Source organism: Salmo salar, chromosome 14, assembly GCF_965601325.2.
Source record: "Salmo salar chromosome 14, fSalSal1, whole genome shotgun sequence".
Lineage (NCBI taxonomy): Eukaryota > Metazoa > Chordata > Actinopteri > Salmoniformes > Salmonidae > Salmo > Salmo salar.
Genome location: NC_138304.1, coordinates 72,797,154 through 72,814,704, shown reverse-complemented (window position 1 = coordinate 72,814,704; position 17,551 = coordinate 72,797,154). Strand labels below are relative to the sequence as shown.

At 46.2% G+C, this 17,551-nt stretch overlaps 1 protein-coding gene across 1 annotated transcript; it reads right to left on the bottom strand.

Moving 5' to 3' along the window:
* Positions 1-171: 171 nt before the first annotated feature.
* LOC106569932 (ATPase family AAA domain-containing protein 2) lies at positions 172-17,551 on the bottom strand. Its single transcript, XM_082961170.1, has 28 exons — positions 17,424-17,551; positions 17,099-17,148; positions 16,784-16,883; positions 16,390-16,462; positions 15,241-15,316; positions 15,007-15,147; positions 13,683-13,800; positions 13,383-13,400; positions 13,153-13,245; positions 12,436-12,544; positions 12,186-12,301; positions 11,707-11,881; positions 11,367-11,455; positions 11,094-11,253; positions 10,868-10,958; positions 10,344-10,658; positions 10,007-10,124; positions 9,690-9,876; positions 9,249-9,434; positions 4,882-5,017; positions 4,571-4,767; positions 4,093-4,252; positions 3,648-3,770; positions 2,893-3,033; positions 1,834-2,397; positions 1,168-1,292; positions 871-999; positions 172-664 (listed from the first exon to the last, which is right to left on the bottom strand). Exons 3-28 carry the CDS (start codon positions 16,807-16,809, stop codon positions 632-634), a joined length of 3,699 nt encoding a protein of 1,232 aa, XP_082817296.1. The 5' UTR covers positions 16,810-16,883; positions 17,099-17,148; positions 17,424-17,551; the 3' UTR covers positions 172-631.

The window sequence follows — 17,551 nt, the reverse complement described above, 5'->3', positions numbered from 1 at the left end:
AGCGACTTCCTCTATGAAAAGAAAAGCACCAGTGAGGAGGCTCATTATGTAGATAATCTTAAGAAGAACTGACTCCTTCTCAAATATCCTAAAAGGCCCATAATAATGTTGATGTGAAATGTTGGAAAAGGAGGATAAAATTGCCCCATAAATAAATCAAAAAGTCATACAAAAGATATAAATACTTTAATAATATGCAATTAAAAAGGTAGACTCAGTGATATGACATAGATGCAGAAAGTAAACCGCAAAGTGGGTCAATTTCCAAAACAACTAAGAGTGTTGAAGCGCGAGTTTCAACTTCTCCACTGTTTTAGTCCCGTGGCCCCCACACTGTAAGAGCATGAAGTGAACCTCAGCATATGCGCACATACTGTCTGTGACTGATTTCAGACATATTTCAAATGCATACATAAAAATACACACTGTGTTAGAGTCAGTCACAAGTAAGAAAAATATACAAGTCTCAAGTCAATTCTGAATCAAGTCCGTGCCTCTGAAATACTATAAATTATGGTAACCACATTTCTGACCAATGTAATGCATGATTAGGCCCATTGTAATAAGTAAAAAAGAGAAAATCTCGAAATGCATCATTTTATTACAATATGGAAAATATCAAGCGAAGAAGTTAGGAAAAGTTGTCGATTTCTCTCTTCATTTCCTAAAATGAGAGGAAGGAAATTAAAACGTACGTCAAAGTATAAATCACTTATCAAAATGTGAAGTAGTTCAAGTGACTCGCATGCACATACAACAGTTAACTAATTATACACACATTTCAATGTAGGGAATGGTTTGTTTCCATACTCATCAATATATTTCCTACAACAAGTGACGTAAAAGAGGGATAAGTTGTAAGCCACATACCTGTAAGAGCTCTGTCTTATCAAAGTTGTTGCGGTGTCTGTAGATGCTCTGACACAACAACGCATACAGCTTCTCCAGCTGATGCACCTCATAGCCCTCAGTCTTGGACACAACTCTTCTGAGCAATTCCTGGACAATAAATTATACACAAATCAATGCATGAATTTAGGATGAATGAATAAGTGTTTGGCTGTGACTTGCAATGACCATATTTCGGGTCTACAATTTTCTGGGTGTAGTTCTGATACAACTACATTGTAAGAAGCATGGCCTAACCCTAACTGGTCAGGAGGTTACCTTGAGTTTGTCGTGGTCCACGACCAGCTGAGGGGTCTTCTGGGTCAGGATCTCCAGGGCCTTGTCCACGTCGATCAACTGCTGCTGCTGCACCAGAGTCCTGGTGGCACGGGTCACACGCCTCACTGTTGGAAGGAAACACAGGAAGCAATCAGGAGGGTGTGACGGGGAGCTGATAAGCTCAAGTCCCTTTAATCAGTGCTGGCTGAACAGGCTAATGCTAACACAATGGGCTATTGGTGTTGATATGCACATCTTCTAACATGCAAATTAGGTTTCTACCCAGTAACACTGGATCTCAAGCATTAAGTAGGGGGGCATGGTTTCCTATTCTAGAACTAAGGCAAACTAAGGCACAGAAGAAGACACAATTACAAGCATTTGCACTATTAATGTAGTTTGATTTTCTACAACAAAGTCAACCTTTTTGCATGCGTTCATTGGCCCTCGTGCTGTGGTGAACACATTTACAACCAAAGGAACTCATTCTTACAGAGTATTTAAACCAGTGGAGCGATGGATGTATCCCTTTAACTGATGTGCTGTGTTGAGTTAGAGCTCCCCAACAGCTGGAGCCCAAGAGGTCAAAGGTCAGTGAAAATGAATGAGCTGTTCCCTGAGGCCAGAAGAAGTAGCTTGCTTGCGGCCCGGGTCCCTAATACAGACCTATGTCCCAGTCATCCTCCAACCTTTCAGGCTCTTTGGTCTCTGAGGTGTGTTTCTCCCCCTGATCTACCTCCTTTGTAGGGGTGTTATTGACTGGACTTGGGTCACGTTCCACTGGAGGGCTGGCAGGCTGGTAGTTGTCTCCATTGACTGCCACCACTGGACTGGCTTGGATCCCAGATTGGACCTGTGTGAGGCCTGGCTGGTGTGAGTCATCTGTGGGGTCTGGAGCTTGCTGTTGCCAGTCACCATTGGGGATTGGAGTGGTGGTGGGCTGCTCTGCAACACAGGCCTCTTCCACATCCTCTGCAGGCTTAGTGGTCTTCTCTGAGGTACACTCCATAGGGGAGTTCTCTAGAATAGTCTCCAAAGCCTTAGCTTGTTTCTCTTCGCCCTCCTCTATGCCATCACTCACATCCGCTTCTTCCTCCCCTGAGTTTGTGATCTCCTTGTTCGAAGAAAAGGAAGAAGTAGGTTTCTTTTTATTCTTCTTCATGATGCCGGAGCTCCATTTGCTTTCGCATCGTGTTTTGGGCGGTTTCTTTTTACGGGCTAGAGGACAGGCTAGGAAAGTTAAATAGAGAAGAGAAGGTCATTTAACATGATAGAGAACGGGACAGACAGAGACTTCTCTATTTCAATGAATATCATCTTCCTCTCCTCCCTAACTCTCAATTTCTGCTCTTGCCTGTCATCGTGGTTTTCTAACTCTGGTCTCGTCTTTTGACTGGTTCACTCAACTGGAAAGAATCCTCCTCCTTCCTCCTCCTCCTTTTTCACTGTGGCTACACTTACTTCTGTTCCTGTCCTGATCCTTGGCACTTCCACTTTCTATCACTCGTAACACATCTGGGAGGTATTAGTTTTTTGCCCTTAAACGTTGAAACACTGATAATAATAACTGCTTATGCACTGCAAATCAAGCAGTAAAAAGCTAAATCCTGAGTGCTGTCCCTAGGTGGTTGACCAGCCTCTACCATCATTTCCACTGGATGCTCCTCTGCTCTGTAACAAATAACCTACCAATAAACAGTTAAGGTGTAGAGTGGTGAGACTTACGTGCGGGCCGTGGGGTGTTGGCAGTGAACGGGGTGCTGGCGTCTTTGCCAGTGTTACCGCCTAGCCTCTTGGACTCGGCAAATCCTTCCTCTCTGGGCAAGGTCTGGTAGTAGGAGGGGGCAAACTTTGATGACGTGCACCCTGTTGTAGACATAAACATGTTGTTAGCATTGTCAATGAAAACAAAGATGTTTTAAGGAAAATGAGAGAGGGTTCATCTAATCATTGGACAACTAGTTAAAGAAGCCGACATGAAACACTGAAACTAAAACAATAGCTAGCTGAACTCACATTTTTTTATATTTAACTAGGCAAGTCAGTTAAGAACAAATTCTTATTTACAATGACGGCCTACCAAAAGGTAAAAAAGCCTCCTGCGGGGGACGGGGGATTGGGATTAAAAATAAAAAATAAAATAAAAATATAGGACAAAACACACAACACGACAAGAGAGACAACAACTGGAGACAGGTTGCGCACACTTTATTTGGATAATCTGGATTTCCATCTGTAGATGCTCTACAGATGGTCATTCTATCAACAAACTAGCTGTTTATAAGCAACTGCTTGCTAAGGGTTAAGGTTAGGGTTAAGTTTATGGCTAGTACATAGTTAGTTGAAATGTTGTCCATCTGTAGATGCTCTACAGACTATCCAAATAAAGTGTTACCAAGAGGTTTTACCATGTAGGCTAGGTCACTACTTTAGCGTTTAAATCACAGGAATATGTCAACGTTATAAGCAGCAGCAGTTACCTCTCTTGTTGCGCGACTCTCTGATCTGCTCACAGATTCTGTTAAAGTCCTCGTCTAGTTCGTCGCGGATGATGGCGTGGGTCGTGTCCTTCAGGGCACAAGCCCGGTGACGAATCTGACGATCTGGAAACACAAAGAGAGAGACAATGATGACAGAGGTACACAGTAGGGGGCCTCGTCATCCATGGGACCTACTAACGGCAGCAGAACAACGAGAACGGACAAAAATATCTTCAGAGAGATACCAAACAAAACGAATGTAGCATACTCATTGGAGTAAGATTAGCCAGGTCCCAGATCTGTTTGTGATGTCTTGCTAACTCCTATGGTTGTTGGCAAGACAGCGCAAACAGATCTGGAACCAGGCTAGAATTACACATCAATTATAATAATAACAACAACAGCAGCACTCGGTTTAGTGAGGTGGAGACGGTTGTAGGTATACCAGATGGGTCGCTGTCAGGGTTGTACTCCAGGGCGTTCTTCCAGATCAGGTCCACATCGTTGACAAACTCCCTGACGGTCATGTACTTGTGGAGGTCGACCTTGGACAGTACAGTGGAGAGGTCCATGGGATGCCTGATCACCTTAATATAGTCAGGAACCTGGTGTGAGAAGAAGACAAACCCTTGATAAGATGGGGGACACAATACCACTCTGGTTGTTTCGGATGAGAGTGTCGGTAAAGGAGCGAAGCTACAGAAATCTGGAGGTGACTACAGGGCATCCCCCTAAGGGGCCAGAGCTCACTTAGAATGCATGTACTTGTATTCAGACTTGCTAGTTAAGTATTGACTAAGTTTGGGTCAGTCAACATTCAGCTTGCATTAGAGTAATCTTGACTGGCACCTTGGACTACAACAATGCAAAAACACCTCTTTCCTTCCTTGTTCCTCTCTTTTTTCCCAGTGTTTTCTCCCTACCTCTTCGATGTCCACAGGCTTAGTGAAGGCCTTGAAGCGTTTGTCCTGGGAGAGGCGGTCAGTGACATTGCGCAGGAACAGCCTCAGCTCCCTGAGTGTGTCCTCCTCCTGCTCCTCCAGACGCAGACGCTCCCTCTCACTCATCTGCCTAGGGGGAGGAGGGGGGGCAAGGGGGAGCACCTCCATGGCATGCATCACTGAGGCAGGGGAGGGGGAGGAAGAGGGGGGTAAATAAGGAGGGTTAAAATGGAGATGGGACACAAACAGCAATACCAAGTGATTATCAAAAGTCATAAATATCTAGTAGGTACAGGCTTTCTTCTTGGATGCGGGTGCCTTGGCAGTCTGGCTAAGGATGAGATTCTCAAAGAACTTCCTTCTCTCCTGCTGGTTGGGAATTTGGATAGAGTGAACCTCTCCATACTCCATCCGGAACAGAGTCTGGATCTGAGAGAGACAAAGTGTGGAATAGTTACCTCACTTAGGGTCTTCACTTCTACAAAGAGTATTTACTGAAGTGTAAAAAAAATAACAAAAATAAAAAGAACCTGGTTACGAATCTACTCATGGGTTGAGTAGCCCAGTAAGGTCCAGGTATGACCTACCTCGTCGGCCAGGTCGTGGTCGTGGTTACGGTTAGGGTCGAGGTCGTGGTTACGAATCTACTCATGGGTTGAGTAGCCCAGTAAGGTCCAGGGATCACTTCTCTACAGTACTTGTAGTGTAATGTATGGTGGGGGAGGCCCAGGTATGACCTACCTCGTCGGCCAGGTCGTGGTCGTGGTTACGGTTAGGGTCGAGGTCGTGGTTACGAATCTACTCATGGGTTGAGTAGCCCAGTAAGGTCCAGGGATCACTTCTCTAAAGTACTTGTAGTGTAATGTATGGTGGGGGAGGTCCAGGTATGACCTACCTCGTCGGCCAGGTCGTGGTCGTGGTTACGGTTAGGGTCGAGGTCGTGGTTACGAATCTACTCATGGGTTGAGTAGCCCAGTAAGGTCCAGGGTCACTCCCGACGGGGGGGGGGGGGCCGGTAGCCTCCCGTCGGCCAGGTTGTGGTCGTGGTTACGGTTAGGGTCGAGGTCGTGGTTACGAATCTACTCATGGGTTGAGTAGCCCAGTAAGGTCCAGGGATCACTTCTCTACAGTACTTGTAGTGTAATGTATGGTGGGGGAGGCCCAGGTATGACCTACCTCGTCTGCCAGGTCGTGGTCGTGGTTACGGTTAGGGTCGAGGTCGTGGTTACGAATCTACTCATGGGTTGAGTAGCCCAGTAAGGTCCAGGGATCACTTCTCTAAAGTACTTGTAGTGTAATGTATGGTGGGGGAGGTCCAGGTATGACCTACCTCGTCGGCCAGGTCGTGGTCGTGGTTACGGTTAGGGTCGAGGTCGTGGTTACGAATCTACTCATGGGTTGAGTAGCCCAGTAAGGCCCAGTTATGACCTACCTCGTCGGCCAGGTCGTGGTCGTGGTTACGGTTAGGGTCGAGGTCGTGGTTACGAATCTACTCATGGGTTGAGTAGCCCAGTAAGGTCCAGGGATCACTTCTCTACAGTACTTGTAGTGTAATGTATGGTGGGGGAGGCCCAGGTATGACCTACCTCGTCGGCCAGGTCGTGGTCGTGGTTACGGTTAGGGTCGAGGTCGTGGTTACGAATCTACTCATGGGTTGAGTAGCCCAGTAAGGTCCAGGGATCACTTCTCTACAGTACTTGTAGTGTAATGTATGGTGGGGGAGGCCCAGGTATGACCTACCTCGTCGGCCAGGTCGTGGTCGTGGTTACGGTTAGGGTCGAGGTCGTGGTTACGAATCTACTCATGGGTTGAGTAGCCCAGTAAGGTCCAGGGATCACTTCTCTACAGTACTTGTAGTGTAATGTATGGTGGGGGAGGCCCAGGTATGACCTACCTCGTCGGCCAGGTCGTGGTCGTGGTTACGGTTAGGGTCGAGGTCGTGGTTACGAATCTACTCATGGGTTGAGTAGCCCAGTAAGGTCCAGGGATCACTTCTCTACAGTACTTGTAGTGTAATGTATGGTGGGGGAGGCCCAGGTATGACCTACCTCGTCGGCCAGGTCGTGGTCGTGGTTACGGTTAGGGTCGAGGTCGTGGTTACGAATCTACTCATGGGTTGAGTAGCCCAGTAAGGTCCAGGGATCACTTCTCTACAGTACTTGTAGTGTAATGTATGGTGGGGGAGGCCCAGGTATGACCTACCTCGTCAGCCAGGTCGTGGTCGTGGTTACGGTTAGGGTCGAGGTCGTGGTTACGAATCTACTCATGGGTTGAGTAGCCCAGTAAGGTCCAGGGATCACTTCTCTACAGTACTTGTAGTGTAATGTATGGTGGGGGAGGCCCAGGTATGACCTACCTCGTCGGCCAGGTCGTGGTCGTGGTTACGGTTAGGGTCGAGGTCGTGGTTACGAATCTACTCATGGGTTGAGTAGCCCAGTAAGGTCCAGGGATCACTTCTCTACAGTACTTGTAGTGTAATGTATGGTGGGGGAGGCCCAGGTATGACCTACCTCGTCGGCCAGGTCGTGGTCGTGGTTACGGTTAGTGTCGAGGTCGTGGTTACGAATCTACTCATGGGTTGAGTAGCCCAGTAAGGTCCAGGGATCACTTCTCTACAGTACTTGTAGTGTAATGTATGGTGGGGGAGGCCCAGGTATGACCTACCTCGTCGGCCAGGTCGTGGTCGTGGTTACCGTTAGGGTCGAGGTCGTGGTTACGAATCTACTCATGGGTTGAGTAGCCCAGTAAGGTCCAGGGATCACTTCTCTACAGTACTTGTAGTGTAATGTATGGTGGGGGAGGCCCAGGTATGACCTACCTCGTCGGCCAGGTCGTGGTCGTGGTTACGGTTAGGGTCGAGGTCGTGGTTACGAATCTACTCATGGGTTGAGTAGCCCAGTAAGGTCCAGGGATCACTTCTCTACAGTACTTGTAGTGTAATGTATGGTGGGGGAGGCCCAGGTATGACCTACCTCGTCGGCCAGGTCGTGGTCGTGGTTACGGTTAGGGTCGAGGTCGTGGTTACGAATCTACTCATGGGTTGAGTAGCCCAGTAAGGTCCAGGGATCACTTCTCTACAGTACTTGTAGTGTAATGTATGGTGGGGGAGGCCCAGGTATGACCTACCTCGTCGGCCAGGTCGTGGTCGTGGTTACGGTTAGTGTCGAGGTCGTGGTTACGAATCTACTCATGGGTTGAGTAGCCCAGTAAGGTCCAGGGATCACTTCTCTACAGTACTTGTAGTGTAATGTATGGTGGGGGAGGCCCAGGTATGACCTACCTCGTCGGCCAGGTCGTGGTCGTGGTTACGGTTAGGGTCGAGGTCGTGGTTACGAATCTACTCATGGGTTGAGTAGCCCAGTAAGGTCCAGGGATCACTTCTCTACAGTACTTGTAGTGTAATGTATGGTGGGGGAGGCCCAGGTATGACCTACCTCGTCGGCCAGGTCGTGGTCGTGGTTACGGTTAGGGTCGAGGTCGTGGTTACGAATCTACTCATGGGTTGAGTAGCCCAGTAAGGTCCAGGGATCACTTCTCTACAGTACTTGTAGTGTAATGTATGGTGGGGGAGGCCCAGGTATGACCTACCTCGTCGGCCAGGTCGTGGTCGTGGTTACGGTTAGGGTCGAGGTCGTGGTTACGAATCTACTCATGGGTTGAGTAGCCCAGTAAGGTCCAGGGATCACTTCTCTACAGTACTTGTAGTGTAATGTATGGTGGGGGAGGCCCAGGTATGACCTACCTCGTCAGCCAGGTCGTGGTCGTGGTTACGGTTAGGGTCGAGGTCGTGGTTACGAATCTACTCATGGGTTGAGTAGCCCAGTAAGGTCCAGGGATCACTTCTCTACAGTACTTGTAGTGTAATGTATGGTGGGGGAGGCCCAGGTATGACCTACCTCGTCGGCCAGGTCGTGGTCGTGGTTACGGTTAGGGTCGAGGTCGTGGTTACGAATCTACTCATGGGTTGAGTAGCCCAGTAAGGTCCAGGGATCACTTCTCTACAGTACTTGTAGTGTAATGTATGGTGGGGGAGGCCCAGGTATGACCTACCTCGTCGGCCAGGTCGTGGTTACGGTTAGTGTCGAGGTCGTGGTTACGAATCTACTCATGGGTTGAGTAGCCCAGTAAGGTCCAGGGATCACTTCTCTACAGTACTTGTAGTGTAATGTATGGTGGGGGAGGCCCAGGTATGACCTACCTCGTCGGCCAGGTCGTGGTCGTGGTTACCGTTAGGGTCGAGGTCGTGGTTACGAATCTACTCATGGGTTGAGTAGCCCAGTAAGGTCCAGGGATCACTTCTCTACAGTACTTGTAGTGTAATGTATGGTGGGGGAGGCCCAGGTATGACCTACCTCATCGGCCAGGTCGTGGTCGTGGTTACGGTTAGGGTCGAGGTCGTGGTTACGAATCTACTCATGGGTTGAGTAGCCCAGTAAGGTCCAGGGATCACTTCTCTACAGTACTTGTAGTGTAATGTATGGTGGGGGAGGCCCAGGTATGACCTACCTCGTCGGCCAGGTCGTGGTCGTGGTTACGGTTAGGGTCGAGGTCGTGGTTACGAATCTACTCATGGGTTGAGTAGCCCAGTAAGGTCCAGGGATCACTTCTCTACAGTACTTGTAGTGTAATGTATGGTGGGGGAGGCCCAGGTATGACCTACCTCGTCGGCCAGGTCGTGGTGAGACACGTTGCTGGTGGCCAGCAGCATGATGGGGGAGAAGGAGGGGATGTCCTGCAGCAGGCTGAGAAAGGTGGCCTTCAGGGCCGAGCCCACCGTCTCCCACCACTGCTGGATGTGGGGGATGTACATTATGCTGGGGGAGGTCCGCTTGGCCTCGCAGAACACCTGGGGCAGGCAGGGCTAAGAGGTCAATGACTGTGTATCACTCGCCAACCTAGCACTTAGGTCGGGATTCAAACTATCAGCACCGCACCGACATCTCGCTGCATTTGACTTAGTAATTATTTGCTTGATGGAGTTAGCCTTCCTACAATGAAGTCAACTCTGGGGCTATAATTCTCTGCACCACAAATGAGTGGAGCAGGTCGGTGTGCATTTTAACATTTCACTTCTAAAGGCTACATTCGTTCCAGCCAGTACCTGTGCACAGGCCTCCTCGGGTGAGGTACAGCTGACTCCAAACAGCACAGCCATGTCCAGGGTGTAGACGGTGAACTTCTCCAGGGCATGGAGCACGGCGGGGGCCAGGTGGGAGCTCTGACCCGCCCCGGGACGCCCAGCCAGCAGCAGCCTGGGCCGGTAGGTGGTGGGGTGGCAGATCGCACTCCTGGAACAGAGGCGAGCGGAGAGGAAGTGAATGGAGACTCAGGGATGTGATTATGAATGGAAACAATGAAAATAGGGTGTTTCTTTCAGGGCAGAACATATCTACATATTACAGGTAGGCTACATCTTACCTGGCAAAATGGAGGAAGCTCCCTTTGGTGGTGGTCTGTTTGGTGATGGAATTATTGGACGAGGGGCCCTCGTCCCCACTGTACATGATTTCATCCTCCAGAATGCTGTCTGTCAGATCTGACCAAAGGAAAAACTTGATCAAGTAATTGCATCAATTTAACTTAACCAATGATCCTCTCTAATAGTGACCTAAGCTTGGTCCCACATCTGTTTGTGTTGTATAGCCAACATTGGCATGACATTGACCATAGGATTCGGCAAGACAGCACAAATCAATCTGGGACCAGATAACAATGGCAGTGACTTAGTTCTCAGACAAAACTGAACCCGGCCAACCTGCATCCCTCTTCCTCTTGAGGCCCTGTTCGGCGTGGGGGAAGAGCTTCTGCACTGCGTCCAACACGTTGGTGAGGGCAGGGCCCAGCAGGGGCGTAACCACAGGGGTCAGGGCCTTGGCAGGGGACGACACAGCCCTCTGGGAGGCTGGCACCATCTTCCTCATGGCGGCCACAAAGTCCCGGCTGTTGATGTTGATGGAGCCCACGTCCAGCAGGAGCTTTTGGGACGTGCCGTAGATCTGGGGGTAGCGCCGGCGCAGAGCGCACAGGGCCGCCTCGGCGCACACCGCCTTGATGTCGGCGCCGCAGTAGCCTGGGGTGCAGAGGGGGAAGATGTTGCGGTTAATACGTGGCATGTGTCTGATTGACTGTGGAACTGTGTTAAATCGATAGATGAATTGTGGTGATCTGTCTGAATATTATGAGACAACAAAACTACATAGTTATTTTTGTTCTTACAATTATTGTACAATCTTGACTTGCCCAACGCTAGAGTTGACTTGGTATACATTAATCACCTACCGACACATTTATCAGCCAATTCTTCCAGGAAAGGATCGGATGGTGTAGGATTCCACTGTCTGGTGTGTATCTTCAGGATATCTTTCCGGGACTGAAGTTGTCCACAGAAATGAAAGGTAAGTGCACGAATGAAACATAACTGCATGTAGGTCTCTCAAGTTAAAAGGAAGATTTGGATGGACATTTGAGTTTTGCACGCACACATATTAACTCAAGTGAGTCTTACCTCGCGATCAGGGAGGCCAAAGAGAAACTCCCTGTCGAAGCGTCCGGGGCGTCTGAGGGCGGGGTCGATGGAGTCCAGTCGGTTGGTGGCTCCGATCACCACCACTTCTCCTCGGCTATCCAGGCCATCCATTAGGGCCAGCAGGGTGGACACGATGGAACTGCAGGAAGGAACCACGAGTTGGGAGTATACATTGTTTAGTATGCAGGCACAATCAATGGTAAGTCTCTGTAATCAGTGGAGTGAGAAATGAGAGTGGCTGAAATGTCTTACCTGTGGATCTGGTCTTGACGACTGGAGCGAACCGGAGCCAACCCATCGATCTCGTCAAAGAAGATAATGGCTGGCCGCATCTGGTAAGCCTGTGGGTACAAATAATGAGTCATCCTTATCAATGCAAGTATGTCCCTATATAATAGACATGACCGTCAAACACAGTATAGCCAGCCACCATTTCACTTTACAGAGTTACAACAAGAGACCAATAGTGTCTTGAGCAGGAAATGCTGATAGATAGGCAAATACTAGACCCAATGGTCTCACTAAGACTGAATGCACCAGTGATAACTATATTAATGATCTTTAGTGTGTTGTATGAGGGACTGTACTGTACCTGGTCAAAGAGCAGCCTGAGCTGGCGTTCCGACTCTCCCACCCACTTGCTCAAGCAGTCGGCCCCCTTCCTCATGAAGAAGGCCACCTTCCTCTCCCCCTGGCTGCACTCGTTGGCCAGCGCTCTGGCCACCAGGGTCTTCCCCGTACCAGGGGGACCGTAGAACAGGCAGCCCCTGCAACAGACGGGGAATTTTCTTAGAATGGATCCTTGCAAAGGACTCAAATGATTCAAGAGCCAATGAAATGGAGAGTGGATGAGGCTGTGATTAGAGTTAGGGTTGGGGTGGGGCTTAAGTCCATTGACAGGATCCATTCTAGTTGCTCACCCAAGTAAGTTCCTCAACCTGTTGTAGGCTATTTCCTCACAATGTCATTATGGTAAGCTACCCCGAAGACCATGTAAATCAATAGTCAAAATAACTGCAAGTTACCCACAACAAAATATGTTAGCTATTCAAATCTAAAACAATTGCTCACCTTGGGGGCTGGATCCTGAATTTCTCAAACACCTCTGGGTAGAGCAGAGGGAAGACTACCATCTCCTTCAGGGCGGAAATGTGGCTTGTCAGACCGCCAACGGTGTCAAAGCGCACCTTTGGAGGGAAGAGAGGGGGTTGGATCTTTACATAGGAGATGCAGTCTGATAACTTAGACCATATAATGTAAGCAAACCAACCTTTCAGATTAAAACGACTTCAAATAATTTAATTGTGATGTTAGAGCTTACCGACTGGTCAATCGCCATGGGGTCGACATCCGCAAGACTCGCACCCATCTTCATTCTGTCCTTATGGATTCCCCAAATGCCCTCTTTGCGCAAATTCAGAGGCAGACACCTGTGAGGGATCCCAAATGAAAGAGATTGTGGTTTTGGCAAGCTTATTCTGAGCAGAAGCTCAAAACCACACCGGATTCCACTGGTGTGAAATATTGGACAGATTTTGCTTTAAAATCCAAAATAATGATATTCTGTTCGTGGTGTCAAGTCTCATACAGAGAAACTCTTGAGCTACATCATGTTTTCACTACAAAGGTCTGACACCCAATGAAGCTCACCAAGGAGATATCACCAGAATAACCAAGATGGAACCTTCGTCTATTATTATTACATCATCGACCACCACCACTCATGATGTCATAGACACAGTTCAAAAATATTCCAGAATGGGAAATCATTGCTCTGCTCACCCATGTTCATTATCCTTTAAATATGATTCAATCGTATCCAAGATAATATGCCATGGCAAATAACAGATGATCAGTAAACAAATATATTTAAAAAAATTAAGTAATATGTAATAAAACATTGTTTTCTCCTTTCTTTAATACTACTTTCTAGGGTAGATTTCAACTGTGAACTAAATTAAACATGTTATCGTTATAGGGACAAGTCAAACTGTTGAAGTGTATCAGATTGGTTGCTCATGATGACATGTTCACTGACCTGTTCTTGGCTTCTTGCTCTGTGTCTTCCTCATCAGAGGAGTCTTCCTCATCAGAGGAGCTGGCTTTGTAGGTGTGCCAAGCATGCTTTCTCCTGTGGGTCAAAGCAAACCATAAGGAGACAGAGAAAGGACAAACTTCACTGCTTTACTGTACTGCTCTCTCCCAACGTTGTCAGTCCCCAATAACAAATGGGAGACTTAAGTTGTTTAAATTGTGCCAGAGACTCACCTGCCTATGGACCCAACCCTGTTGTTTGAAACAGTGAATTTTTTTTTAATTAAACATCACAATGAAAAAGTAATATATATTGACAAGACCCTACAAGAATAGCCCATAGTCATATATAGCCATAACCATTTATAAGGACCCAACCCATGAAACACAGCATTAATGGACCCTACAACATATTTTGGTCAAAACAAAGATTTTTGGGGTCAAAACAAATAACTGGACACTATGAAACCAATGTACGGGCTAAGAATATTGGTAAAGTGCCAGTACTGTGAAGTACAGTACTGTGGGAGGGACCTGCCACTCCTTTGGCTGGTGGTGTGGACACTCCTGGGCACTGAGGCACTGATGCGGTAGCTCTCTCTAGTGGAAGATGCCTGGCGGTCGAAAAACATGGGCGGCTGCTTCCTGGATTCTACAGATGAAACAGTGAGAGAGGCATAACATCACGATAAGCACTGATCTTGGCCACTAGTCAATAATTTCAGAGTGGGAGTGCTGATCTAAGATCAGTTTTGCTTTTTAGATCAGAATATTTTGTGGAGATATGCTCTGATGAAGGTCGACTGATCGAAAGCTTACCTACTATTAAAATACATTTGCATCTGACTTGAGGTGTGCATAGACTTTTTCCTGTTTTTCCAGTTTCATATTTTGCCTCCAGCACACTTTACTTATTGGTTTTGGGTGTGCTTGGTAGACTCTTATTATATACGAGATCATCATGAATAACATGGACTGGGGACCTGATCCCAATCAGCACTGCGGCATTGTTCCACGAAATGGGTACCTTTTGATATTTTAAGCAGAAATTGTGCACCAATATTGAATATTAAAAGCCTGTTATATTAAATAAAGTGCCCTTCAATAAAAACTACATGGAGAATTTAATCTAATTATTTATGTAAAGACTTGCTAAAGTGCCAAAATTCAGCATGTCCCTCCGTGTACCCTCTGCAGATTTTAACTAACTCAACCCCAAAATTCCTCCAAGTTTTCACCGTAATTGGACAGCCCTAGTTATGTTGTTGCTTTGACAAAGTCATTTCTGAAGATTAATTTTTATTTAATGTGATTAATTGACATCTTTCCCTCATTTTAAGGTCAGACCTGTTATGTGAAACATTTCCTTAAAACATTTTTTGAAAGAAATGGAACATTGAATAGTCAAACCATAGTGTAAAAGCTTGTTCTACTCTTTTTGACCATTTGCTGGTGTTTTGTGGTGGAAAACACGTAAAACCTGTTACCCATAGATAGATAGGCTAGAAATGTTTTAACAATTTCATTTTTGGGGTGAAAAAGGGGGATTTATGGTTGAGTTAAGAGGAAATCGTCAACCCTTTACGGTCAACCCTGCTACTAAATTTGGCACTTACGATAGTAATTTTTTCATTTAACCTCTTGAGATGGGAAAACATGTTTTTTTATGAAGTAGTTGAACATGTTCTCTTTATGACAGAATGTTTCAATTAGATTAAATAAAGTTAACTGTTTTTTTGGACCAACTTCTCAAAAGGAATTGGTGGAACGACCCTGCTACGCTCATTAATTGAGATGAATAGTTAAGTAAATTATGGAGAACATTTTTCAGAAGACTAGTTCAGCAAAGAGTAATAACCATCCAGAGGGGCCTGGTAGCGAACCACTGCTTTTTTCTGTCGAGGTTCATAGCGCTTGCTGTTATTGTCGTCTTCATCGTTCTCCTCATCTCCTTTGTCCTCATCATCGTCATCCTCCTCACTATCGTCACCAGAGTACTCTGGAAATAGGTATTGGACCAAAAGTTAATGAATTCATGTTTAGAGAGTTATGGTCAAACATGACTTTGACCTAAACTACAATAGAAACAGACCTTCCGTTTGTTTGGAAACTGCTTTTACAGTTGGACAATCAGTAGTCGTCTTTCGCTGGGCTTTAGAAGAGATCCTCTGAAATTCAAACAACTTCATAGATACAACTGGTATGGTATTGCCATTTCCTTTCATCAGTGGCCTGCATGACACAATGGTACATATTTCAGTGAGACTTCAATCTCAAAAGGTATTATTGGTCATTTCCTTCCACTAGTCTTATTTCCCATATCTCAAGGTTAATTTGGTGAAATTCAAATGAACGTTCACTGAATATACTAAACATTAAGAACAACTGCTCTTTCCATGATATAGACTGACCAGGTGAATCCAGCTGGAAGCTATGATCCCTTACTAATGTCACTTGTTAAATCCACTTCAGAAATCAGTGTAGATGAAGGGGAGACAGGTTAAAGAAGGGTTTTTAAGCCCTTGAGACAAATGAGACACGGATTGTGTATGTGTGCCATTCAGAGGGTGAATGGAAAAGATAAAAAATGTAAGTGCCTTTGAACGGGGTATGGTAGTTGGTATTAGGCACACCGGTTTGTCAAGAACTGCAACGTTGCTGGGGTTTTCACACTCAACAGTTTCCTGCGTTTATCAAGAATGGCCCACCACCCAAAGGACATCCAGACAACTTGACACAACTGTGGGAAACATTGGAGTCAACATGGGCCAGCATCCCTGTGGAACGCTACCGACACCATGTAGAGTTTTTTCAGTCAGCTGCTGGTGAATGAGGCAACAATATGACAACAGTGTGAATTATGTTCCTAAATACACAGCACAGAGGGCTGCTGAGGGCAGAGAGAGAGCAAGAGAGAGATAGGGGGTGGTGGACAACAGATGGGTGCAACACCCTTACAATGGCCTGATAAGAGATTGTGTGTGGCAGCAGAAGATATAGAGCCTAGAAAAAGTGTCCGGTTATTATGTAAACACATTTCTACAGAGCAACAAGCCCTTGTGTTTGGGTAGAGTTAGTGTGAGTCTTCAATGCCAATCTCAAAGTGGGAACATGTCAATTAATGGTTTCTTATTATTTGCAAATTATACGGCATAAATATAGCCCTGTATTGTATTTCATCCCAGTCTTTGTGGATGGCTGAATGACAGAATTCTATTTTACGGAATGGAAAAAGCCTCACTGTTTGTTCTGAGTTTAAGTGGCGGCGCATCTTATTCATGTCATCAATCTTGTGGAGGACTGCCTCAGCAGTGCTATGGAGAAAAACAAGTAACAATATAACTTCTGATAGTATCTTTCTTTAGCATGATTTCATGGAGGTTTTGGGTCCCAATGCAATAAGAATTAAAATGGTGTACTTATCATTTTGGGGGAGAAGTAGAGGAATTAGTAATATGCCTATAATAACCAACATGTCTGACATCTGTAATAACCCTCACAAATTTGTTCTTAACTGACTTGCCTAGTTAAAGGTTAAATAAAAAAAGATTTTAAAATACTTCCTGTATTAGGACTATCCCCATGTTACACACTCTACATGGGGGGGGGGGGGGTTATGTGGTGACGCTCCTTACTTAGGGATGAGGCGGTCGTAAATCATGGACTGTTGGTATCTGGTGGTTCTGGTGCTGCTTCGCACAACCCCCTTGGGTCCTTCTGGTCTAGGAGAACCCTCTGGAACAGGTATTCAAAACACAATTCATGACATTCACAATTCCATGTAGGTAAATGAGTCTGTGAATGAGAATGATTGTTTAAATGGAGTAAATTGTGTGACATCCTCTTAAAAAGTGTTTTGTAGTTGCGTGTGTTTTTATGACATGCATGTCTAAATAGATGTTCTAGGAAAGATCTTTTGCATCATAATGTGAAACATGCTTTAGGCTGACCAGTTTGGTCATCTTCACAGGCCCCATTGACCTGAAACCTGGGTGATTTCCTGTGAAGGAATAAAAAATGTACTTAAAAAAAAAAACATTAAAATATCATAAGAATGCTTGATGGTATCTGAATCAAAATGGTCTGTAGGACTAGCCTGGGTAACATTATGTTGAGTTAACATCCCACTCCCTGTAATCTGGCAAACACACAGAGTAGGCCTACAAGGAGTGGAAAGTTAGATAAACAGACGACAAATACGCATCTTGACTTTATATCTGGCTTATGGATAGAAACATTAGCCTACCAATATTTAATTATTGAGAACTGACTTACCTTGTTATCTTTCTGACAGGTCTCCCATTCTCTGGTGTTTGTCCATTTAGCTCTTCCAAGCGGATAATATGCCGATCATTCTGACCGACATATCCCTGAGAAAGAACAGCAGAACTCAAATAAACATG